We start from the raw sequence: 26,335 nt of genomic DNA, 5'->3' as shown, positions 1-26,335 counted from the left end.
ACAGGGCTGAAATTTGAACCTTAATGGACCCCAATTTGAGGCCCAAAGACACTCCTGTTTGCAGGAAATGCAGGAATCGACCGAGTTGAAATTCCTCCGTGGGGGCCTTCCTGGCCTCACACCACGCAACATATTTTCGCCAAATGCGGTGATAATGTTGTGCGGTCACCTCCTTCCTGGCTTTGACCAGGGTAGGTATGACCTCTTCCGGAATGCCTTTTTCCCTTAGGATCCGGCGTTCAACCGCCATGCCGTCAAACGCAGCCGCGGTAAGTCTTGGAACAGACAGGGTCCTTGCTGAAGCAAGTCCCTTCTTAACGGCAGAGGCCATGGGTCCTCTGTGAGCATCTCTTGAAGTTCCGGGTACCAAGTCCTCCTTGGCCAATCCGGAGCCACGAGTATAGTTCTTACTCCTCTCCGTCTTATAATTCTCAGTACCTTGGGTATGAGAGGAAGAGGAGGGAACACATACACTGACTGGTACACCCACGGTGTTACCAGAGCGTCCACAGCTATTGCCTGAGGGTCCCTTGACCTGGCGCAATACCTGTCCAGTTTTTTGTTGAGGCGGGACGCCATCATGTCCACCTTTGGTTTTTCCCAATGGTTCACAATCATGTGGAAGACTTCCGTGTGAAGTCCCCACTCTCCCGGGTGGAGGTCGTGCCTGCTGAGGAAGTCTGCTTCCCAGTTGTCCACTCCCGGAATGAACACTGCTGACAGTGCTATCACATGATTTTCCGCCCAGCGAAGAATCCTTGCAGCTTCCATCATTGCCCTCCTGCTTCTTGTGCCGCCCTGTCTGTTTACGTGGGCGACTGCCGTGATGTTGTCCGACTGGATCAGCACCGGCTGACCTTGAAGCAGAGGTCTTGCTAGGCATAGAGCATTGTAAATTGCCCTTAGCTCCAGTATATTTATGTGGAGAGAAGTCTCTAGACTTGACCACGTTCCCTGGAAATTTCTTCCCTGTGTGACTGCTCCCCAGCCTCTCAGGCTGGCATCCGTGGTCACCAGGATCTAATCCTGAATGCCGAATCTGCGGCCCTCTAGTAGATGAGCACTCTGCAGCCACCACAGAAGAGACACCCTTGTCCTCGGAGACAGGGTTATCCGCTGATGCATCTGAAGATGCGATCCGGACCATTTGTCCAGCAGATCCCACTGAAAAGTTCTTGCGTGAAATCTGCCGAATGGAATCGCTTCGTAAGAAGCCACCATTTTTCCCAGGACCCTTGTGCAATGATGCACTGACACTTTTCCTGGTTTTAGGAGGTTCCTGACTAGCTCGGATAACTCCCTGGCTTTCTCCTCCGGGAGAAACACCTTTTTCTGGACTGTGTCCAGAATCATCCCTAGGAACAGCAGACGTGTCGTCGGGATCAGCTGCGATTTTGGAATATTTAGAATCCACCCGTGCTGTTGTAGCAGTACCCGAGATAGTGCTACTCCGACCTCCAACTGTTCCCTGGACTTTGCCCTTATCAGGAGATCGTCCAAGTAAGGGATAATTAAGACGCCTTTTCTTCGAAGAAGAATCATCATTTCGGCCATTACCTTGGTAAAGACCCGGGGTGCCGTGGACAATCCAAACGGCAGCGTCTGAAACTGATAATGACAGTTCTGTACTACGAACCTGAGGTACCCTTGGTGAGAAGGGCAAATTGGGACATGAAGGTAAGCATCCTTGATGTCCAGGGACACCATATAGTCCCCTTCTTCCAGGTTCGCTATCACTGCTCTGAGTGACTCCATCTTGAATTTGAACCTTTGTATGTAAGTGCTCAAAGATTTCAGATTTAGAATAGGTCTCACCGAGCCGTCTGGCTTCGGTACCACAAATAGTGCGGAATAATACCCCTTTCCCTGTTGTAGGAGGGGTACTTTGATTATCACCTGCTGGGAATACAGCTTGTGAATTGCTTCCAATACTGCCTCCCTGTCGGAGGGAGACGTTGGTAAAGCAGACTTCAGGAACCTGCGAGGGGGAGACGTCTCGAATTCCAATCTGTACCCCTGGGATACTACCTGTAGGATCCAGGGGTCCACTTGCGAGTGAGCCCACTGCGCGCTGAAACTCTTGAGACGACCCCCCACCGCACCTGAGTCCGCTTGTAAGGCCCCAGCGTCATGCTGAGGACTTGGCAGAAGCGGTGGAGGGCTTCTGTTCCTGGGAAGAGGCTGTCTGCTGCAGTCTTTTTCCCTTTCCTCTACCCCGGGGCAGATATGACTGGCCTTTTGCCCGCTTGCCCTTATGGGGACGAAAGGACTGAGGCTGAAAAGACGGTGTCTTTTTCTGCTGAGAGGCGAGTTGGGGTAAAAAGGTGGATTTTCCAGCTGTTGCCGTGGCCACCAGGTCCGAAAGACCGACCCCAAATAACTCCTCCCCTTTATACGGCAATACTTCTATATGCCGTTTGGAATCCGCATCACCTGACCACTGTCGTGTCCATAAACATCTTCTGGCAGAAATGGACATCGCACTTACTCTTGATGCCAGGGTGCAAATATCCCTCTGTGCATCACGCATATATAGAAACGCATCTTTTAAACACTCTATAGTCAATAAAATACTGTCCCTGTCCAGGGTATCAATATTTTCAGTCAGGGACTCCGACCACGCCACCCCAGCGCTGCACATCCAGGCTGAGGCAATCGCTGGTCGCAGTATAACACCAGTATGTGTGTATATACTTTTTAGGACATTTTCCAGCTTCCTATCAACTGGCTCCTTGAGGGCGGCCATATCAGGAGACGGTAACGCCACTTGTTTTGATAAGCGTGTGAGTGCCTTATCCACCCTAGGGGGTGTTTCCCAACGCGCCCTAACTTCTGGCGGGAAAGGGTATAATGCCAATAATTTCTTAGATATCAGCAATTTTTTATCGGGGGAGACCCACGCATCATCACACACTTCATTTAATTCTTCTGATTCAGGAAAAACTACAGGTAGTTTTTTCACACCCCACATAATACCCTTTTTTGTGGTACTTGTAGTATCAGAAATATGCAAAGCCTCCTTCATTGCCGTGATCATGTAACGTGTGGCCCTACTGGAAAATACGTTTGTTTCTTCACCATCGTCACTGGAGTCAGTGTCCGTGTCTGTGTCTGTGTCGACCGACTGAGGTAATGGGCGCTTTAGAGCCCCTGACGGTGTTTGAGACGCCTGGACAGGCACTAACTGACTTGCCGGCTGTCTCATGTCGTCAACAGTTTTTTGTAAAGTGCTGACACTATCACGTAATTCCTTAAATAAGACCATCCAGTCAGGTGTCGACTCCCTAGGGGGTGACATCACTAATACAGGCAATTGCTCCGCCTCCACACCATTTTCCTCCTCATACATGTCGACACACGCGTACCGACACACAGCACACACACAGGGAATGCTCTGATAGAGGACAGGACCCCACTAGCCCTTTGGGGAGACAGAGGGAGAGTTTGCCAGCACACACCAGAGCGCTATATATGTATAGGGACAACCTTATAAATAAGTGTTTCTCCCTTATAGCTGCTATATATGTTTTTATATTCCAAATTAGTGCCCCCCCTCTCTTTTTTACCCTGTTTCTGTAGTGCAGGACTGCAGGGGAGAGTCAGGGAGACGTCCTTCCAGCGGAGCTGTGAGGGAAAATGGCGCTTGTGTGCTGAGGAGATAGGCTCCGCCCCCTTCACGGCGGCCTTTCTCCCACTTTTTATGAGGTAAAATGGCAGGGGTTAAATACATCCATATAGCCCAGGAGCTATATGTGATGTATTTTTTACCATAAATAGTGTTTTCATTGCGTCTCAGGGCGCCCCCCCCCCCCAGCGCCCTGCACCCTCAGTGACCGGAGTGTGAAGTGTGCTGAGAGCAATGGCGCACAGCTGCAGTGCTGTGCGCTACCTTTCTTGAAGACAAGATGCCTTCTGCCGCCGATTTCTGGACCTCTTCACTCTTCTGGCTCTGTAAGGGGGCCGGCGGCGCGGCTCCGGGACCCATCCATGGCTGGGCCTGTGATCGTCCCTCTGGAGCTAATGTCCAGTAGCCAAGAAGCCCAATCCACTCTGCACGCAGGTGAGTTCGCTTCTTCTCCCCTTAGTCCCTCGATGCAGTGAGCCTGTTGCCAGCAGGACTCACTGAAAATAAAAAAACCTAAGTCTATACTTTTATTCTAAGCAGCTCAGGAGAGCTACCTAGATTGCACCCTTCTCGGCCGGGCACAAAAACCTAACTGAGGCTTGGAGGAGGGTCATAGGGGGAGGAGCCAGTGCACACCACCTAGTCCTAAAGCTTTTACTTTTGTGCCCTGTCTCCTGCGGAGCCGCTAATCCCCATGGTCCTGACGGAGTCCCCAGCATCCACTTAGGACTACGAGAAATAGAATTATCGGTAAGTAAATTCTTATTTTCTCCTATGTCCACAGGTTTCCACAGTGATCCCACCCTGACGCACCTGATTTGAGAATCTTTATACTTACTAACCTCTTCCCTCTTGCGTGGAAGGGTGTGCATGTGTGTTCTTCTTGCCTGAATAGGATTCTACATAATGCTCCTGCCTAAATACTTTGGAAACAACTGATTTGACTGAGTCGGTGGGCGGGATTATATGGACGAGCCCGGTGCATCCTGGGAGGCCACAAAGCTTGTGATCGTTTGGTGGCAATCCACTGTCGCTCCAGCATATCCCAATGTTATCCTGTGGAAACCTGTGGACATAGGAGAAATACCGTTATCAACGGTAAGTTCTTACCATAACGTATATTTTTTGCAGCGCTACGAACAGATAGTCGCCGCCTATAGGGAGTGTATTTTTGCTTTGCAAGCGTGCGATTGCATGTGCAGCCGAGCACTACAAAAAAAGTTTTATGCAGTTTCTGAGTAGCTCCGAACTTACTCAGCCACTGCGATCACTTCAGCCTGTTCTTGTCCGGAATTGACGTCAGACACCCGAAATACTGTTATCAACGGTAAGTTCTTATCATTACGTATATTTCTCTGGCAGGGTCCACAGGTTATCCACAGAATAACATTGGGACTTCCCAAAGCAAATGAGAACCTTTCGCCCGAATTCAGCGTCATGAGAGGCAAAAGTATCCAAGGCATAATGTCTAATGAATGTGTTAATGGAAGACCATGTGGCTGCCTTACATATCTGTTCTGCTGAAGCACCATGTTGTGCTGCCAATGAAGGACCTACCTTACGTGTAGAGTGAGCAGAGACATTAGCCGGAACAGGGAGATCAGCTTGAGAGTATGCTTCTGAAATCGTCATTTAAAGCCATCTTGCTAGCGTCTGTTTAGTAGCAGGCCATCCCCTCTTGTGAAATCCGTAGAGAATGAAGAGAGAATCTGTCTTTCTGATGGCACTGGTACAATCTACGTAGATTCTTAATGCACAGACTACGTCCAGCGACGCTTCTCTCGCAGACAGTCCCGATACCTAAAACGCCGGGACTACAATTTCTTCGTTAAGATGAAACTTTGAGACCACCTTTGGAAGATAACCAGACTTAGTTCTGAGAACTGCTTTATCTGGATATAAAATCAGAAAAGGAGACTTACACGACAGTGCTCCTAAATCTGATACTCTGCTGATGCCATAGTCAGTAGAAAGAGTACTTTAGCTGTTAACCATTTAAGATCCACTTTCTTAAGTGGCTCAAACGGCGCCCCTTGAAGGGCTTTGAGGACCAGACTTAAATCCCAAGGTACTGCAGGAGGAACAAAAAGTGGTTGAATGCGCAGCATTCCCTGGAAAAAAGTACGCACATCTTGTAAAGTAGCAATTTTCTTTTGAAACCATACAGTCAATGCTGAAACTTGAACTCTCAAGGAAGCTACCTTCAAACCCTTATCCATTCCTGCCTGAAGGAAATCTAAGATTCTGGATACTCTGAAAGATCTTGGATCCAGATTTCTTTCACTGCACCAATGAATGTAGGCTTGCCATATTCGGTGATAAATGCGAGCAGAGGAAGACTTCCTTGCTCTAAGCATTGTTTGAATTACCTGTTGTGAAAAACCTCTTGACTTCAGGATAGAGGTTTCAACGGCCACGCCGTCAAAGACAGCCGATCCAGATGCCTGTGATAACAGGGACCCTGCATTAGTAGATCTGGACGTTGAGAGAGCAGAATTGGAGCATCCATCGACAGCCTCTGCAGATCTATGTACCAATGCCTTCTGGGCCAAGCCGGAGCTATTAGAACCACGGTCTCCTTTGCTTGTTTTATTTTACTCACCACCCTGGGTATCAGGATGATTGGAGGAAACAGATAAGCCAGATGAAATTCCCATTTCACTGACAGAGCGTCCACAAAGATCACTCCGGGGTCTTTTGTTCTTGACCCGTATGCCGGAACTTTGTTGTTCAGACGGGACGCCATGAGATCTATCTCTGGCAACCCCCACTTGTCTACTAGAGTCTGAAATACTTCCGGATGTAGAGCCCATTCGGTTGCTCGAATGGTGTGTGTGTCGACTGAGAAAGTCCGCCTCCCAGTTTCGGACTCCTGGGACGAACACAGCGGACAATGCTGGAAGATGGAGTTCTGCCCCCTTTAGTATGTGACTTACCGCCTTCATTGCTCTTTGGCTGCGAGTTCCTCCCTGATGGCTGAGGTACGCTACTGCCGTTGCATTGTCTGAGCGGATCTGGACTGGTTTTCCTTGCAGAATGTCCTTTGCCTGAATCAGTGCTATGTATATGGCACGGAATTCCAACAGATTTATTAGTAAGCAACTTTCTTCTGTGGTCCATTGCCCCTGGAACCATGATTTCCCGGACACTGCTCCCCAGCCCTGAAGACTGGCAACCGTTGTCAGGATCTCCCAATCTGATATCCAAAATGGCCTCCCCTTGTCTAGATGGGATGTCTGTAGCCACCAGGTTAACAACCTTTTTACCTTTACTGGAAGTACCATCATTTGTTTCTTTATTGTCTGATGTACTCCATTCCATTTGGTAAGAATCAAATGTTGTAAAGATCTTGAGTGGAATTGTGGAATATTCCACCATGTCGAATGTTGACACCATCAATCCCATCACTCGCATTGCTGTGTGAACTGATATTGTTTGACTGTGCAACAATTCCTGAATCGTTAACTGCACCTCGGATATCTTTTCCACAGGTAAAAATATTTTCTGCAGACTTGAATCCAATACAGCCCCTAAGTGAATCATCCGTTGTAACGGAATTAGAGACGACTTTGCCCAATTTATGAGCCATCCGTGTTTCTGTAGACAAGTTATTGTCTGTTGGAGATGGCTTAAGAGCAATTCCTGGGATTGTGCCAGGATTAAAAGATCGTAGAGGTATGGAAAGATTCTTATCCCCTGCTTGCGGAGATAAGCTGCCATAACCATCATGATCTTGGTAAATACTCTGGGGGCTGTGGCTAACCCAAAGGGTTATGCCTGGAATTGAAAATGTTGCTGGAGGATAGCGAATCTGAGGTAACACTGATGGGACAATGCTATTGGCACAGGCAGGTAAGCATCTTGTAGATCCAGAGATACCATGTAATCCCCTGGTTCCATGGCCAAAACTATGGAGCGTAATGTCTCCATGTGGAACCGTGGGACCCAAATGTATTTGTTTAACATTTTGAGATTGAGAATGAGCCAAAACGACCCATTTGGCTTCTGGACCAAAAATAGGTTGGAGTAAAAACCCTGTCCCCATTGTGCCGGGGGTACTGGAATAATTACCCCGGACTGAAGCAATTTCTGAACTGCTTCTTGCAGGGCCCTGGCCTTCGCCTCTATGTGAGACGGGCTGGTACAAGAAAACCTTTGAGGAGGCTGCTTCTTGAAGGGAAAACGTAACCCAGAGCTACCACTTCTTGCACCCAAGCATCTGTCGTCGACTGCTGCTATATGTGTGCAAACTGAAGAAGACGGCCAACTACCTTGGAGTCCCCCATGTGGAGGCCCGCACCATCAGGCTGATGGTTTTTGTTCTGGTTTGGAAGCTGGCCCTCTAGTGGCCCACTGCTTCCTTGCTTTACCAGACTTATTGTACTGGATTTGTTTCGATTCATTTTTACCTTTTGTTTTACCCTGCCACCGAAAAGGCCGAAATCCTGAGCCCCTCGGCTTAGGATTATAGCTGGCAGGAAACCTGACTTTCTTGGATTCAGCTTCTGACTCCAGAATATCTGTCAATTCCTTACCAAAAAGGATGTCCCCAACAAAAGGTAAAGCTTCCAGAACCTTTTTGGATTCTGAATCAGCCTTCCATGTACGTAGCCAAATTGCTCTGTGAGCAGCTACCGTTAAGGCTGATGCTTTAGAAGCAATCGTACCCATATCCATTGCTGCTTCTTCTCGGAATAGCGCAGCCTGTTTCATATGGGCTATATGGGACTCCTGCTCCCTAGTAAGTGCTGAGAGCCCATTTTCCAATTCTTCAGCCCATTCAACTACCGCTTTTGCCATCCAGGCTGAGGCCATAGCAGGCCTTATGACTGCCCCTGACAGAGAAAATATGTTTTTCAAAAAACCATCCACTCTTCTGTCTGTGACATCATTTAATGACGTAGATGGCAAGGGTAAAATAAATTTTCGCACTAGTCGAATGACGTGCGTATCTACCTTAGGAGGCACTTCTCTTTTTAAACAGTCCCCCCCAGTTGGAAAAGGGTAGTAAGAATCCCATTTTTTTGGAATTCTATATCTCCTATTGGGTGTAGCCCAAGGTTCCTCCATGATCTCCGTCAGTTCCTCTGACCCTGGAAACTCAACCCTAACTGTTTTGGGACGTTTAAACACAGGTGCTTTAGTTTTTACTATTGGCTCAGCTGAATCTTCTAGAGACAGAATAGCCTTCATTGCTCCAATTAATTCAGCTATATCCTCTGAGCTGAAACCCTCCATTTGTTCTTCATACGGTGAAGTAGAGTACATGGAGTCATCATCTGCTACATCATCCTGTGTAGCCTATGCATTTGATGATAAATTTACCCTTGGTTTATAAGCTCGTTGACTTGTAGAAGCTGTTGGGGCTATACCATAAGATGGGAGCTGCATGTATGGGTTAATAGTGTACTCTATTCCTGCGGTTGGACCTGCAGGGACCAACCTATCAGCTATACTAGATAGAGTTTGTGCAAATATGGCCCAAGGTGGATCTATTTGTTGTTGGACAGGGATCTGCCTTGTAATCTGCTGGAACGAAAAACAATTTGCACATAACCCGTCATTTGCCAAAGATTGAGTTTTTAACCCCACCTGGCAGGATAAACAGGTTTTGAGCGTTGGTGTTACTGTTAATGTAACCTCGTCACCTTTGCCGCTCTTAGACATGATAAACAATCAGCTTTTTCACAGTACTACACAATATGTGACTGAAAACACTTTATATGCATAAAAGTAATATCAATCTGACCCCAACCCAAGCACCAGCATTGAGGTTCAGAAAAAACACTGACAAACATATATAAAGTCAGCAATCACACTAGCAGTCAGCCACATGTTATATATTACTCATATGAGCATGTTATCAACTACAAACACATTTCAAGTATGTAGGCGTATATTTACTGTATTTTGTATTATACAGTTATTTCAATGTATTCAGACGCAATTGCTGAGAAAATTACAGTATCGTACAAAACTCATATGCAATAGGCACTAAACTTAACTATTCATACTACAACAGTAGATAGAAATTTAGTGTTGTATAACCCTTACTCGGTAGAGTGGGATACAGGGAGACTCACCCCACTTCCAGGATCGATCAATACGTTTAGCAGCCATTGAGTGGATCCAGACACTACTAGTGTACACTGCCGCTCCGGTAATTTTTAGTGGACACAGACGCTCAGTGAACGTTAGTGCATGCAGGCGCTCATGTCTGCGACCCAGTCTCTTAGCTGTAAACCTTAGTGTATACAGACGCAGCGGCCTATGCTGCGACCGAGTCCCCTCGTGGTAGCGTCTGAGACGGAAGTGAGGCAATCAGTTCCTGGCGGGAGACGCACAGAAACTGGTCATGAACTGGGGGGAGGGGCGACCAGGAGAGCGTCTGACTCCCCACTGCTGACATCAACCCTAGGGATCGCAGCCTCAAACTAATCCTGGCACCTTATGATCCCTAAAGCCTAGCGCTAGAGCACCCGTGGTGGTGGCGCGCCAGCTACTGTTTGGCAGTCTACTCCCAAAACAGTGCGGCTGTGTCCGTATTCCCCTTCTAAGTGGAACGATGCCTTACCTTCTCCCCATGCTCCGGCCACAGCCTGGTAACGTCTGCTGGACCTGCTAGCAACATCTGACACAGACGCCTGTCGAGACAGCACTTGTACCGTGGGTAAGCGTTGTTGTGACCCGGCGGAGAGTTGTTGGAGCGACTCTTTCTAATATGCGTGTAAGACGCTGTTAGGAAAGATCACTCAAAACATAGTAAGATTATAAAAACAAATGAAATAAAGCTCAGGGCTGCCAAAACACAGCAGCCCTGTGACCATGGTCCGGCGGTCGGTGGGCAGGATTATATGGACGAGCCCAGTGCATCCTGTTAGGCCAGAAAGCTCGTGATCGTTTGGTGCCAATCCGCTGTCGCTCCAGCATATCCCAATGTTATCCTGTGGATAACCTGTGGTCCCTGCCGAAGAAATAGCTAGCGAACGATCAACTTGGAATGACCCCCATGGTTTTGCACAACTGCTAACAAATTTGCTGCTGCGATCAACTCTGAATTAGGCCCCACGTAACTGACCCTAAGGATGACATATAAACACTATTTACTTAATTTAATATTACTTTCTAGAGTTCTCAACAAGAAACGTTTGGCCTTGGGCTGCTTTTAAAAAATTCTGATACTCTAGGGAGGCATGATTCAAAAAGGTACTATTCCTGTACATTAGAACTTTCTATTGAGACAGTTAATATTTCCTGTAGAATAAAATTGAAAATAAAAAAAATGGGTGCAGATTTTATTTTAGGAAAAATGTATATATACAATGCTGTTTTCAAGCAATTTTGTAAAGATTGATTAATGCCAAAGCAAGAAGTACACAGTATAAAGTATTTTTTGTGAAGTTATTTAAGTAAAAATAAAACAACATGCTATTAGTTTTATTGATATTTCAATAAAAAATAATCACTTTTATGTCAATTATGGTTACATTTTATTTGACATGTTAAAAAAACCAAACATACAACTGGGCCATCCCATGAAGAGGAGTAAACATGTCCCATACGTGACATTGTAAATAAATACCTGTTTCTGTGTAGCTTTTAAGTTTTCAGCATAGGTTGACAAGTTAAAATTCTAGTTCTCTCATAAATATTCATAACCCCCCCCACCCCCCCCAAAAAAACAACAACACAGGCTCCTAATTTGGAGTGGACAGAAATTATCATGTAGTAGTTTCCTTTACAAAATGGTGATGGACTTAGCTCGTCCTATGGGAGTGATTCCGAGTTGTTCGCTCGCTAGCCGCTTTTAGCAACATTGCACACGCTAAGCCGCCACCCTCTGGGAGTGTATCTTAGCATGGCAGAATTGCGAACGAAAAATTAGCAGAATTGCGAATAGAAATTTCTTAGCAGTTTCTGAGTAGCTCCAGACCTACTTACAGATTGCGATCAGCTCAGGCCGTTTCGTTCCTGGTTTGACGTCACACACACGCCCAGCGTTCGGCCAGCCACTCCCCCGTTTCTCCAGACACTCTGCGTTTTTCCCTGGCACGCCTGCGTTTTTCCGCACACTCCCAGAAAACGGCCAGTTTCCGCCCAGAAACACCCACTTCCTGTCAATCACACTCCGATCACTTGAACAATGAAAAATCTTCGTCCGGACGTGAGTAAATCAATTAAGTTTTGTGTTAAAATACTAACCGCATGCGCACTGCGTACCATGCGCATGCGCATTTTTGCCTTAATCGCTCCGTTGCGAAAATCGGCAACGAGCGATCAACTCGGAATGACCCACTATATGTGAGAACGAAATTTTGTGATATTGTGTTGAGTATAACGGAGAAAAATAAAATTCTACCTAATAAATAAGCCTAGTTAACCACTTTTATATTACAGCCATCTTTTTTCTATATATAAAAAAAATACCCCACAAAAAACAACCCTCTTTGTGTTAATATATACATTTTAGGTAAAACTTAACACTTGTACAAATGTCCTGTACGTGACAGTGGAATAGACCTGTTAGTATTTCTACTGGAAAAAATAAATAAATAAATGTGTGGGAACTGCAATATAATAACGAAGGCTCTGTTAGGGTCTCCTGCTCTGTGCTGCCACGTCGTCATGGCAACCGGGAGACAAGTGCTAGCGGAGTAACCTGAGCGTAGCTGATACTCCGGTTCGGGTCTTTTGCTGTGCAGTGGTTACAGGCTCTGTGCACGGCAGGGGATCCGGTGCTGGTTTTTGTGCTCACAGTCTGTGAGGTCTGAGTGGGGCATGGACAGCACCTGCTATATAAACCCTCTTCTCAGGTTAGGCAGATGCTGCTGAATCTTTGTTGGTTAGTCAGTTCCTGAAAGCTAGCTAGTACTGTGTAGACTTTGTATTTGTTTGTTGCTTACTGCAAATAGGCCTTGGGATTTGGTATTACACTCTGCCAATCCAGACCTAGCAGTAAGACTGGAGTCAGTCGTTTAACCTGCTGGGATTATTTTGCTACTCTGTGAACCTAGCAAGTTTGCAGCTGTATTCTCAGACTTGCCTGCCAAAATCCTTTCTCACTGTGCAAGGTGTTCAGGTGTCAGTTTAGTGGCAGTAAGCTGAACCAGTGCACTGCAAGTGAAGACTAGGATTGTGGAGACTCTCCTTGTGTCTATTATTCCATCTCTGACCAAGGAGTTTACTGCCACACCCGCTGGTAACCCTTTAGGGTTTTGCTGTTGCCCTTAGCAACAGCATTTCGGGTTCTCTACGTATTAAATCACAACATCTCGCTTCTTTCCATCTGAGCATTCCTAATACTAGGGAGACACCCAGTTTCTTAGCCTTTGGGCTTCTCTGTTCACTTTGTGTTTATTTTGTTACCCTATCACCTTCTGTGTATGTAATGTCATATTCCCCAGTCTGTCTGTGAGTTCATTTGTTTGCATCCCTCTCCGTTCAGACACCAGTACATTCCTGCTGGCACTGGTGTGCATAACATATTCAGCAGCCTTATACTCCTGTTGAAATTTTGTGGGAATATGGAGCATACCCCTCAAAATACTTTGCAACAGGTGGTCGATCAGGTGCAGGTCCTGACTCGACAATTTAATGATTTGTCCATTAAAATGCACACCTCGCAGGCCGCTGGCGGAGCTCCCGCAGCAGCAGTACCTTCAGGGGTTAAGGAGCCGAAAGTAAATCTCCCGGATCGTTTTTCTGGAGATCGCTCGCAGTTCTTTTGTTTCAAGGAGAGCTGCAAGCTATATTTCCAGCTTAGGCCTCAGTCTTCTGGGTCGGAGATTCAGCGGGTGGGCATAGTGATTTCCTTGCTACAAGGAGACCCACAGGTCTGGGCATATGGGTTGCAGCCTGACTGTCCGTCGCTTAAAAGTGTTGATGCTTTTTTTACGGCACTGGGCATGTTGTATGATGACCCTGACAAGACGGCCTCAGCCGAGGCTCAGATTTCGATCCTTAAGCAAGGGCGAAGGCCAGTTGAGGTTTATTGTACGGAGTTTCGGAGGTTGGCCCATGATACCCAGTGGAATGACCCAGCCCTGAGACACCAGTACCGAAGAGGTCTTTCTAACCAGTTAAAAGACCAACTGGTACAATATCCCTTGCCTGATAGCTTGGATCAGCTCATGCAGTTATCCATTCGGGTGGATAGACGGCTGAGAGAGCGCAGGCTTGAAAGGGAGACCGAGGTTTCCTTCTTTCCCAAGGGAACCTCAGACTCTGAGGAATTTTCCGAGGAGCCTATGCAGATTGGGGCTACCCGCCTCTCCTCGCGTGAGAAGACGCGGAGGAGACAGCAGGGGTTATGTTTGTACTGTGGGAATAAAGGTCATGTGGTAGTATCATGCCCAGAAAAGCCGGAAAACTTCAGGGCCTGAGGGTGATGGGAAATATCCTGTCAGGCCAGAAGTCAGAATTTCCCAAGAAGACTTTTATCATTCCGGTGACCTTGAAGATCCTCGGTCAAACTGTCAAGACTGAGGCCTTTGTTGACAGTGGGGCCGACGGGGTTTTTATGGACCGCCAATTCGCCCTGAAACACTCTGTTCCCTTAGTACCCTTGGCATCGGAAATTGAGATTTGTGGGTTAAACGGGGAACCATTATCCCAGGGTAAAATTACCTCTTGCACTAGCCAGATTTCTTTGTTTATTGGAGCCACACACTCTGAAAAATTGTCCTTTTATGTGACTGTCTGTACTTTTGCCCCATTGGTGTTGGGGTTACCCTGGTTAAGGGCCCACAATCCTCAATTTGACTGGGTCTCTGGGGAGATTCTTAGTTGGGGTACTGATTGTTTCAGGAGTTGCTTGAGCCTTTCAGTCAGGCTTTCGCAGCTAAGTTTGCCAGGATTGCCAGAATGTTATGCAGATTTTGCGGACGTGTTCTCCAAAAGAGTTGCAGAGGTACTACCTCCCCATCGCCCCTATGACTGTGCCATTAATTTGTTGCCGAATGCTAAGCTTCCCAAGAGCAGGTTGTACTCCCTGTCATGTCCTGAGACTCAGGCTATGGCAGAGTACATTCAGGAGAACTTGGCTAAGGGATTTATCAGACCTTCACAGTCTCCAGTTGGGTCGGGGTTCTTCTTCGTGGGTAAAAAGGACGGTTCGTTGCGGCCCTGCATCGACTTCAGGGAATTGAACCGTATCACGATTAAAAACTCATACCCACTGCCTCTCATTTCGGTCTTGTTTGACCAGCTTCGTGCGGCCACCATTTTTTCTAAGATTGACCTACGCGGTGCGTACAATCTAATCCGAATAAGAGAGGGGGATGAATGGAAGACTGCCTTTAATACCCACTCAGGGCACTATGAATATTTGGTGATGCCTTTTGGGCTCTGTAATGCCCCGGCAGTCTTCCAGGACTTCATGAACGATGTGCTCAGGGAATATTTGGATAGATTCTTAGTTGAATACTTAGATGACATCCTAATCTTCTCCCATTCCCTGGAGGAACATCGGAAGCATGTACGCTTAGTCCTCCAGAAACTCAGAGACCACCGGCTTGGGGCGAAGCTGGAGAAGTGCGAATTTGAAGTTCAGCAAATAGCATTTCTAGGATATATTATCTCTCCAGAAGGTTTCCAAATGGAGGGTTCCAAGGTACAGGCAGTCCTGGATTGGGTGCAGCCCACTAGTTTGAAGGCGCTTCATCGTTTTCTGGGCTTTGCAAATTTTTATAGACGATTTATCGCTGGATTTTCGTCTATAGTGGCGCCCTTGGTGGCACTCACTAAGAAAGGGGCGGATGTTGCTCACTGGTCTTGTGAGGCCAAAGCGACTTTTGCCCGTCTCAAAAGGGCATTTGTCTCGGCCAAGGTGCTGCGACACCTTTTGTGGTGGAGGTGGATGCCTCTGAGATGGGTATTGGGGCAGTGCTCTCTCAGATGGGGGTGTCTGATAATTGCCTTCATCCCTGTGCTTACTTTTCCCGTAAATTTTCGCCTGCCGAGATGAATTATGACGTGGGTAACCGGGAATTGTTGGCTATTAAGGATGCACTCGAGGAGTGGAGACACTGGCTTGAGGGGGCTAAGTTTGTGGTCTCAATTCTCACCGACCATAAGAATTTGGCATATTTAGAGTCAGCGAAGCGCCTCAATGCCAGGCAGGCACGATGGGCTTTGTTTTTTGCTCGCTTTAATTTTTTGATAACATATCGCCCTGGGTCAAAAAACATCAAGGCTGATGCGCTCTCGCTGAGTTTTGCTCCAATCCAGGAGACCACCGAGGAGCCATTGCCCATTGTGTCCCCATCATGTATTAAAGTGGGCATTACCCAGGACCTCTTGTCATTAGTCCTTAGAGCACAGGAGCAGGCTCCTCCAGACCTTCCGGTAGGTCTTTTGTTTGTGCCTCCTAGGTTAAGACAGCGAGTGTTCCTGGAATTCCATGCCAAGAAGTCAGCAGGTCACCCGGGTATTGCCAGAACTCGGGAGTTGCTATCTAGGGCGGTGTGGTGGCCCTCGGTGGCTAGGGATGTGGATCAGTGGGATCGGGCATGTGACATCTGTGCCCGAAATAAGACTCCTAGAGGGGTTCCTGTTGGCCCATTACATCCACTCTCTATTCCATCTAAGCCATGGACCCACATTTCAATGGATTTTGTGGTGGACTTGCCCAAATCCTCGGGGATGACAGCCATCTGGGTTGTCGTTGACACGTTTTCGAAGATGGCGCACTTCGTTCCATTGGTTGGGCTGCCATCGGCCAGACGCCTGTCTGAATTATTTATGCTGCATGTTGTGCGCCTCCACGGGTTGCCACTTGATGTGGTCTCTGACCGCGGATCTCAGTTTGTGGCCAAATTCTGGAGGGCATTTTGTTCCGATCTCCAGATTTCTGTCAGCTTGTCGTCAGGCTACCATCCGCAGTCTAATGGGCAGACTGAAAGGGTGAACCAGTCCTTGGAGCAGTTCCTCAGGTGTTATGTCTCCAAGTGTCAGACTGACTGGGTTGCTCATCTGTCCATGGCGGAGTTTGCCTATAACAACGCGGCTCACTCTGCTACAGGGATCTCTCCCTTCCTTTGTGTGTATGGGCATCATCCTAAGGCCAATTCTTTTGACCCCCTGGACTCCACGCCTGGTGGTTCCTCTGTGGTTTCGGTCCTTAGAGGTATTTGGAGGAAAGTGAAGAAAGCCCTTGTGTCTGTGTCATTAGTGACCAAAAGGGTTTTTGATAAGCGGAAGAGACCCTGCAGCTTCAAATTAGGAGACTTCGTCTGGTTGTCTACCAAGAATTTGAAGTTGAGACAGCCATCTCATAAGTTAGGCCCCCGGTTCATCGGTCCTTATAAGATCACTAGGGTTATCAATCCGGTGGCATTTCAGTTAGATCTACCCCATTCTTTGGGTATCAATAAAACATGTCATTGTTCCCTTTTAAAACGGGTGATTAGTAATCCTTCTTCCAGTGGAAGACCTTCCCCTCTTCTGATACGTGGCCAGAGGGAGTTTGTTGTTGAAAGGATTCTTGACTCCAAGATGGTTCGGGGTCGGCTGTCATTTTTGGTGCACTGGAAGGGGTATGGCCCGGAGGAGCGGTCGTGGGTGCGCAGTTGTGATCTTCATGCCCCCAGACTGTTACGCTCTTTCTTCTCGCAGTTCCCCGATAAACCCGGTGGTAGGGGTTCTTTGACCCCCTCGTCAGAGGGGGGGTACTGTTAGGGTCTCCTGCTCTGTGCTGCCACGTCGTCATGGCAACCGGGAGACAAGTGCTAGCGGAGTAACCTGAGCGTAGCTGATACTCCGGTTCGGGTCTTTTGCTGTGCAGTGGTTACAGGCTCTGTGCACGGCAGGGGATCCGGTGCTGGTTTTTGTGCTCACAGTCTGTGAGGTCTGAGTGGGGCGTGGACAGCACCTGCTATATAAACCCTCTTCTCAGGTTAGGCAGATGCTGCTGAATCTTTGTTGGTTAGTCAGTTCCTGAAAGCTAGCTAGTACTGTGTAAACTTTGTATTTGTTTGTTGCTTACTGCAAATAGGCCTTGGGATTTGGTATTACACTCTGCCAATCCAGACCTAGCAGTAAGACTGGAGTCAGTCGTTTAACCTGCTGGGGTTCTTTTGCTACTCTGTGAACCTAGCAAGTTTGCGGCTGTATTCTCAGACTTGCCTGCCAAAATCCTTTCTCACTGTGCAAGGTGTTCAGGTGTCAGTTTAGTGGCAGTAAGCTGAACCAGTGCACTGCAAGTGAAGACTAGGATTGTGGAGACTCTCCTTGTGTCTATTATTCCATCTCTGACCAAGGAGTTTACTGCCACACCCGTTGGTAACCCTTTAGGGTTTTGCTGTTGCCCTTAGCAACAGCATTTCGGGTTCTCTACGTATTAAATCACAACATCTCGCTTCTTTCCATCTGAGCATTCCTAATACTAGGGAGACACCCAGTTTCTTAGCCTTTGGGCTTCTCTGTTCACTTTGTGTTTATTTTGTTACCCTATCACCTTCTGTGTATGTAATGTCATATTCCCCAGTCTGTCTGTGAGTTCATTTGTTTTGCATCCCTCTCCGTTCAGACACCAGTACATTCCTGCTGGCACTGGTGTGCATAACAGGCTCAGAATAAGAAATTCTTCAACGTTGAAGGTCTACAGTATACTCTGTGTTAAAGGCACTTCAGACTGCCTATAACATTCAATTTATCAAACAAAGGTCAAAAATACAGGCCAGAAGTACAGAATAACAGGGAGAGAAAAAAGCAACGATCTAACAGGAGACCAACAATCCGAACAGGGAACATAGAACACAAGCAATGGATTGCGAGAAAAGGATTTAATGCATCTATAAAAACCCATTTTCTTCTTGGTGAATACTGAAATCAGTAGAATGGGAATACCCGAAGGTTGATCCTAAGGGAGGATACTGCATATTACCTTACATCCAAAGCTGGCATACCAAGACAGAGAGGTATTAAACCTGTAAAGTTTGGTAAAAGGTGTGAAATGAAGACCAGGTGACTGCCAAGAACAGGCCCCGTGCTAACCAAGATGCACTAACCAATCTAGTGACATTGTGCCCTCACAGATTCAGGATCAAGCAGACTTTTCCCAGGGTAAGCCATGAAGAAGTCCACATGGCTATTATCTGTTACAAGCTGGCCATCTCTCTTGTGGACACCACACAGAACCTATAGATTATCTGGCTGGCACAAAGACTGGGGCCCAAATGTATTAAGCCATAACAAGACTTTTAACTTTCAAAGAAAGGAGGGAGCTCTCTTTGTCCAGAAGCCTATCAAGTTCCAAAGACAGAATCACAATGCCCTGATTCAAAACTACATTCTGATGAAAATAATGTTTTTTTCTAAGCTCAGCAAAGTCTGGATGAAAAATAAGCACTGGAGACTGAGAAGCAAGAGCCCCGAGCACCAAAACTTTCCTAGATAAGAAGGTAACCAATACAATGGTTCAAAGGAGGGTGCAGTGCAGGAAAACTCTGTAGATGAAAGGAGCTCTGATTTAGGAGATCATGTAAGAGGCAGACAAGATGCTGGACCCTCTGCCATGCGAAGGATGTGCATGCACAAAGACTGCTTGGGCCAGTCCAAAGTAACCAGAATCCTCTGAACACACTCCGACTTTGCCTTCTTGAGGACCCATGGAAGATTGTTGGAAAAAAAAAAGGATGGATTTAACAGCGCTCCCTAGCAGAAAGCCAGCTCCTTATAGGTACAAACTAAAATGGCGTATCACAAGGAAACACTGTGTAAAGAGAAAGAGGACCTCTTAAAGTGCCCAATCACCCTGCTCCCACTGCTATAATCCAATGTACTACATTTAGTGTCCCCCACTGGATGCCTGTAGAAAACCTTAAAGCACCGAATCTGTGAGAGATACATCGTCCTGCTGTACCCATTAGAACTGCTGGTCAAAATGGAGTAGCAAAGAACCAATTCTATGGAATGGTACTTCCGCCAGTCATATTAGCACCTTCAAGTACAACCTATTGATTGTGTAACATTAAATAAAATAGATATGTACTACTGATTACCACAAAGGCTGAGTTGTTACCTTCTGGTTGTGTCAAATCTATTCATCACATAGGAAACTGCAAACTTGCCTAACAATGCATTTGTTTCCTAACAGATGTAAAATCGTTACAGAAGAAAGCATAACAATTATGAAACTAAAAAGACCATTGCGTTTTTCACTGACAGAACTATCAAACACATGGACAGTGAACCCAGACGAGGCACAGTCACAGCCTAATAGTCGGGAGAGAATCTATAAAAAAAAAAAAAAAATTATTGTTACCTTATTTTAATGGAGTTTGCCATGATGAAGCACTTCAGTTAGACCTAAACAACAAAGAAAACATTGTATTAAATAGGATTTTAATTACCTACCGTTAAATCTTTTTCTCGTAGTCCATGAGGGATATTGGGGAATCTAGTACGATGGGGTATAGACGGGGTCCAAAGGAGTCAGTGCACTTTAAATTTCTTCAACTGGTTGCGCTGGCTCCTCCCCTCTATGCCCCCTCACACAAGCAGTTATAGGGAAAAATGTGCCCGAAGGAGAAAGGACATATGAGAGAAGGAAATATGATAACAAAGAGTGGTGAGATTTACACACCAGCACACCACTAACATATAACAACCAGCAACGGCTGGAAACAACAGCAACAGCTGAACAGGTAACCACATAACAAGAACCTGCAGAAAAGTCAACACACTAAGGTGGGCGCCCAATATCCCTTATGGACTACGGGAAAAGGATTTGCCGGTAGGTAATTAAAAACGAGTTTTATGGTAAGAACTTACCGTTGTTAAAACTCTTTCTGCAAGGTACACTGGGCTCCACAAGGATGGAGAATGGGGTGTAGAGTAGGATCTTGATCCGAGGCACCAACAGGCTCAAAGCTTTGACTGTTCCCAGAATGCACAGCGCCGCCTCCTCTATAACCCCACCTCCCTGCACAGGAGCTCAGTTTTTAGTTAACCAGCCCAATGCAGTTGCAGGAAAAGAGACGACAACGGTTAGTAGCCACATACACCACACTCTCACGACAAGAGAAGTGTCAGCGGCTAATGCCATACCAACCCGAAGAAGCTAAGTGCGTCAGGGTGGGCACCTTGTGGAGCCCAGTGTACCTCGCAGATAGGTCTTACCATAAAACTCGTTTTCTGCTGTGGGGTACACTGGGCTCCACAAGGATGGACAATGGGGATGTCCTAAAGCAGTTCCTTATGGGAGGGGACGCACTGTAGCGGGCCCAAGAACCAGGCGTCCAAAGGAAGAATCCTGGGAAGCGGCAGTATCGAAGGCATAGAATCTTATGAACGTGTTCCCGAAGGACCACGTAGCCGCCTTGCACAATTGGTCAAGGGTCGCACCACGTTGGGCCGCCCAAGAAGGTCCAATGGACCGAGTAGAATGGGCCGTAATGTGAGCAGGAGCTGACAGACCAGCCTTCACATAAGCATGTGCAGTCACCATTCTAATGGCCGGGGTCTGCTTGTGAGCAGGTCAGCCACGTTTGTGAAATCCAAACAAAACAAAGAGAGAATCAGATTTTAGAATAGAAGCAGTTCTCTTCACATAGATACGGAGAGAGCCAGTACCACATCCAAAGACCGCTCTTTGGGAGACAAATCAGGAGAGACAAAGGCCGGAACCACAATCTCCTGATTAAGGTGGAACGAAGAAACCACCTTAGGTAAATATCTGGGACGAGTCCTAAGAACCGCCCGGTCATGGTGAAAAATCAGATATGGGGAACTACAAGACAAGGCACCCAAATCCGACACTCTTCTAGCAGAGGCAATAGCCAGCAAGAACACCACCTTAAGGGAAAGCTACTTAAGGTCAGCTGAACCAAGGGGTTCAAATAGAGGCTCCTGCAACGCCTCCAAAACCACCGTCAAGTCCCAAGGAGTCACAGGCGGGACATAGGGAGGTTGGATATGCAACACACCCTGAGTGAAAGTATGAACATCAGGTAAAGTCGCAATTTTTCTCTGAAACCACACCGACAAGGCAGAAATATGAACCTTGAGGGAGGCCAGACGCAGGCCTAAATCCAGGCCCTGCTGCAGAAAAGCCAAAAGTTTGACTGTACTAAACTTGGATGCGTCATAATTGTTAGATGCGCACCAAACAAAGTAGGAATGCTAGAACCTATGGTAAATCAGAGCAGAAGCCGGTTTCCGGGCCCGCAACATAGTTTTAATGACCTCTTCAGAAAAACCCTTAGCCCTCAAGACGGAAGCTTCAAAAGCCACGCTGTCAAAGACAGCCGGGCTAGGTCCTGGTAAGGGGCCCTGAACGAGGAGGTCTGGGCGTTGTGGAAGTAGAATTGGACGCTCTGACAATAGGCCCTGCAGGTCTGAGAACCAGTACCGTCTGGGCCACGCTGGAGCTATGAGAAGCAGAATTCCTTTTTCTTGCTTGAACTTCCGAATTACCCTGGGCAGGAGTGACACCGGAGGGAACACGTACGGCAGCCGAAACCTCCACGGTACCGCCAGCGCATCCATGAATGCTGCTTGAGGATCCCTTGTCCTTGCTCCGAAGACCGGAACCTTGTGATTGTGTCGAGACGCCATCAGATCTACGTCTGGAAGGCCCCACCTTTCCACTAGGAGTTGAAACACTTCTGGATGGAGGCCCCACTCGCCGGCATGCACGTCCTGACGACTGAGAAAGTCCGCTTCCCAATTCAGGACTCCTGGAATGAATATTGCCGATATGGCCGGTAGATGGCATTCTGCCCACTGTGAAATCCGTGAGACTTCCTTCATTGCTAGGCGGCTTCGAGTGCCGCCTTGATGATTTATGTAATCCACTGTGGTGGCGTTGTCCGACAGTACTTGAACAGGACGGTTCTGAATTAAATGCTGGGCTAGGTTCAAGGCATTGAAGTCCGCCCGCAACTCCAGAATATTGATCGAGATGAGGGACTCCTCCTTGGTCCACCGCCCCTGAAGGGAGTGTTGCTCCAGCACCGCGCCCCAACCTCTTAGACTGGCATCTGTCGTCAACAGGACCCAGTCAGATATCCAGAACGGACGGCCTCTGCACAGTTGTTGGTCCCGGAGCCACCAGAGCAGCGACAGACGAACCTCCGGAGTCAATGAGATCATATGAGACCTGATCCGGTGAGGCAGGCCGTCCCATTTGGCTAGAATCAGCCTCTGGAAAGGGCGAGAGTGAAATTGAGCGTACTCCACCATGTCGAATGCTGACACCATGAGGCCCAGCACCTGCATCGCCGAATGTATCGACACTTGCGGACTAGATAGGAAGCAACGAATCCTGTCTTGAAGTTTCAGGACTTTCTCCTGAGACAGGAACAACCGCTGGTTGTGAGTGTCCAATAGTGCTCCCAGATGCACCATGCTCTGAGCAGGGATCAAGGATGACTTCTTCCAGTTGATGAGCCATCCGTGGGCTTGCAGAAACCGGACCGTCACATCTAGATGACGCAGGAGAAGTTCTGGGGAATTTGTCAGGATTAACAAGTCGTCCAAATACGGCAGTATCCTGACCCCTTGACGGCGGAGTACCACCGTCATCACCGCCATGACTTTTGTAAAGACTCGCGGAGCCGTTGTTAAACCAAAAGGTAACGCCCGAAACTGGTAATGGCAGTTCCAATCACAAATCTCAGGTATTGCTGATGAGACACTGCTACAGGAATATGCAGGTAAGCATCCTGTATATCCAGGGAGACCATGAAGTCCCCAGGTTCCAAGGCCAGAACTATAGAGCGAAGGGTTTCCACCCGGAACTTGGAAACCTTCACAAACCTGTTCAATGCCTTGAGGTTGAGAATGGCCGGGAGGACCCATTCGGTTTCGGGACTAGAAACAGCGGAGAATAGTACCCCCAGCCCCTCTGCGCAAGAGGCACCTGTACTACGACTCCTGTATCCAGAAGGGTCTGTACCACCGAATGTAGAGTGTTTGCCTTTGTCTTGTCCAACGGGACATCTGTCTGGCAAAATCGATGAGGGGGTCGGTTTTTGAAGGCTATGGCATAACCTTGAGTGACGAATTCCCGTACCCAGGCATCTGAAGTGGTCTTCAACCATTCCTGGGTATACCCTAGAAGCTGGCCCCCCACCCTGGGATCACCCAGATGGAGGCCCACCCCGTCATGCAGCAGGCTTATCTGTCTTGGAAGCTGGCTGACGGGCCGCCCAGGCTCTTTTGGGCTTAGGCTTACCAGGTTTGGAAGTGCGGGCCTGCTTGTTATATGCCTGACCTTTTGCTTTACCTGAAGGACGAAAGGGGCGAAAGAAAGTACCTTTAGCCTTCGACACAGAAGGAGCAGTACTTGGCAGACAGGCAGTTTTAGCAGTAGCCAAGTCAGCCACAATCTTATTTAAATCCTCCACAAACAGAATATCTCCCTTAAAAGGGAGTACCTCCAGGGTTTTTCTAGAGTCCAGATCCACAGACCAGGATCTCAGCCACAATATCCGGCGAGCCAGGACTGACGTAGTAGAGGCCTTGGCTGCCAGGATACCGGCATCAGAAGCCGCCTCTTTAATATAACGAGAAGCTGTGACAATATAAGACAAGCATTGTCTAGCATGGTCAGAGGAGATTTCAGCATCTAACTCCAAGGCACATGCTTCAATGGCCTCTGCAGCCCAAGTAGCTGCAATAGTGGGCCTTTGTGCAGCACCAGTGAGGGTGTAAATCGCTTTCAGACAACCCTTGACGCGTTTATCTGTAGGCTCTTTTAGAGACATGACGGTGGTGACCGGTAGAGCTGAGGAAACCACCATCCTAGCCACATGTGAGTCCACTGGAGGAGGCGTTTCCCAATTCTTAGACAGCTCCGGCGTGAGGGGATAGCGAGCCAGCATCTTCTTTTGAGGCACAAACTTCGTACCCGGGTTTTCCCAGGGTTCCTGACGTATATCAATTAGGTGGTCAGAGTGAGGTAAAACTTGTTTAATCACCTTCTGACGCTTGAACCTATCTGGTTTCTTAGGAGGAACGGATGGCTCGGGATCATCCGTAATCTGTAAAATTAACTTAATAGCCTCCAAAATATCAGGAACATCCACATGTGAACCACCATCCCCATCAGCCGTATCTGAGTCAGAACCTGTGGGGTCAGTGTAAGTGCCGTCTTCATCCGACGAGGTGTCAGTGACAGCAGTGGATTGTGAGGAGACATACAATACGTAACACAGTATATCTTTGTGAAAATCATATATTAGATAAAACCTGACGCACCAAGCCCCCTCAGGTTATAGAATATAGGGATAGCAGGTTGAGTGAAAGACACGAAATGGACACCACTCAGCTATCAAATGCACACACAAATAGTCACAGTCTGTACAATGCAGAGGTTATTACTAACAATAATACTGCACTGGACTAGCTTACACAGCTATATAATAATAGATATGACAGTACACAGTAAGAACTGGATGTATATCACAGGGTAATTGTACTAGGAAACCCTTACTAAGTGCACTCTTTCTTAACTAACACTGACTAAAAAAGGCAGGTAGAATACTTAAGTGTCTTGTAAAGTCAAAGCACTGACAACCAGGCGGCTTTACATAGGAGGATTTGCCCAAGCATTCCCAGGAACAGTGAGCTGAGGGATAATGGCGCCGCAGACACTGCCAGGGAGTGAGGGAGAGACAGATATGCATCTCCGGGGTGGGAACATTTGCAGAAAATGGCGCCCTGGGGCTGGGGGAGGGGCTTCAGGTCCAAGCTCTATCCCCCTGCTGGCAAAACCAGCGGGTACTGCGGGCTCTAATAAAACGGTTTATAGAGAAAACCTGACCTGTCCCATGCCCTGGTGATCTAGTGGGATCGCCTGTACTGCCACAGTGTCCACTGCCAGCGCGCGCGGCCTGCCTCCCACTGACCGCGCCGGATCGCGATAAAGACCGGGGGACCCACTTACCACCTCCCAAAGCGCGGCCACGCGATCCCGGAGAGCCCCCGTCGTGTGTGCCTGACAAGAAGAAAACCGGAGCCTCCTGCTGTAGTTACTCGGCAACCAGGGCTCGTGAGTGTACAGAGCCGGAGCTGCAGCCGTGAATGTCCACTGACATGTAACACTGCTGCTGCCCTTGAAGTCTTCACTTTTTTACTCAGATAAAAAGCTCTTCTTAGGGCTGCCTCTGTTAAGTGCCTGCTACTGCAGCACCAACTACAAAACTGAGCTCCTGTGCAGGGAGGCGGGGTTATAGAGGAGGTGGCGCTGTGCATTCTGGGAACAGTCAAAGCTTTGAGCCTGTTGGTGCCTCGGATCAAGTTCCTACTCTACACCCCATTGTCCATCCTTGTGGAGCCCAGTGTACCCCGCAGCAGAAATCCTATTTTCTCTGGCATCCATATTGGGTAATCTAGTACGATTGGGATGTCCCAAAGCTTCCAGAACAGGTGGAAACATGCAGAGACTGCTGCAGCACCGCCTGCCCAAACTGGGTCTCCTCTTTGGCCAGGGTATCAAATTTGTAGAACTTCACAAAAGTGTTCTTCCCCGACAAGGTAGCAGCTCAGCAAAGTTGTAAGGCCGAGACTCCACGGCCAGCCGCCCAGGAAGAAACCATTGATCTTGTAGAGTGGGCCTTCAGAGATTTAGGAACAGGTAAGGCTGCCGACACAAAGGCCTGTTGAATTGTAAGCCTAATCTAACAAGCTATGGACTGCTTTGAAGCAGGACAACCCATTTTCTGTGCATCACAGAGCACGAACAAAGAATCCGTCTTTTTGATC

General features: G+C 47.7%; 1 protein-coding gene across 4 annotated transcripts in view; it reads right to left on the bottom strand.

Annotated features, from left to right (window-relative positions):
* The window catches only part of STXBP4 (syntaxin binding protein 4), a 506,433-nt gene that overhangs the window by 441,444 nt on the left and 38,654 nt on the right, over nucleotides 1-26,335 (bottom strand). For all 4 annotated transcript variants that reach the window (XM_063961265.1, XM_063961264.1, XM_063961266.1 and 1 more), the window contains exon 2: nucleotides 19,890-19,933. In XM_063961265.1, coding sequence (XP_063817335.1) covers nucleotides 19,890-19,912 — 23 coding nt within the window. In that variant the 5' untranslated portion in view covers nucleotides 19,913-19,933. The remainder of the gene's footprint in view (nucleotides 1-19,889; nucleotides 19,934-26,335) is intronic.

The sequence above is a fragment of the Pseudophryne corroboree genome, chromosome 3, assembly GCF_028390025.1.
Source record: "Pseudophryne corroboree isolate aPseCor3 chromosome 3, aPseCor3.hap2, whole genome shotgun sequence".
In the NCBI taxonomy this organism is placed as follows: domain Eukaryota; kingdom Metazoa; phylum Chordata; class Amphibia; order Anura; family Myobatrachidae; genus Pseudophryne; species Pseudophryne corroboree.
This window is presented reverse-complemented; position numbering and strand designations above follow the sequence as displayed.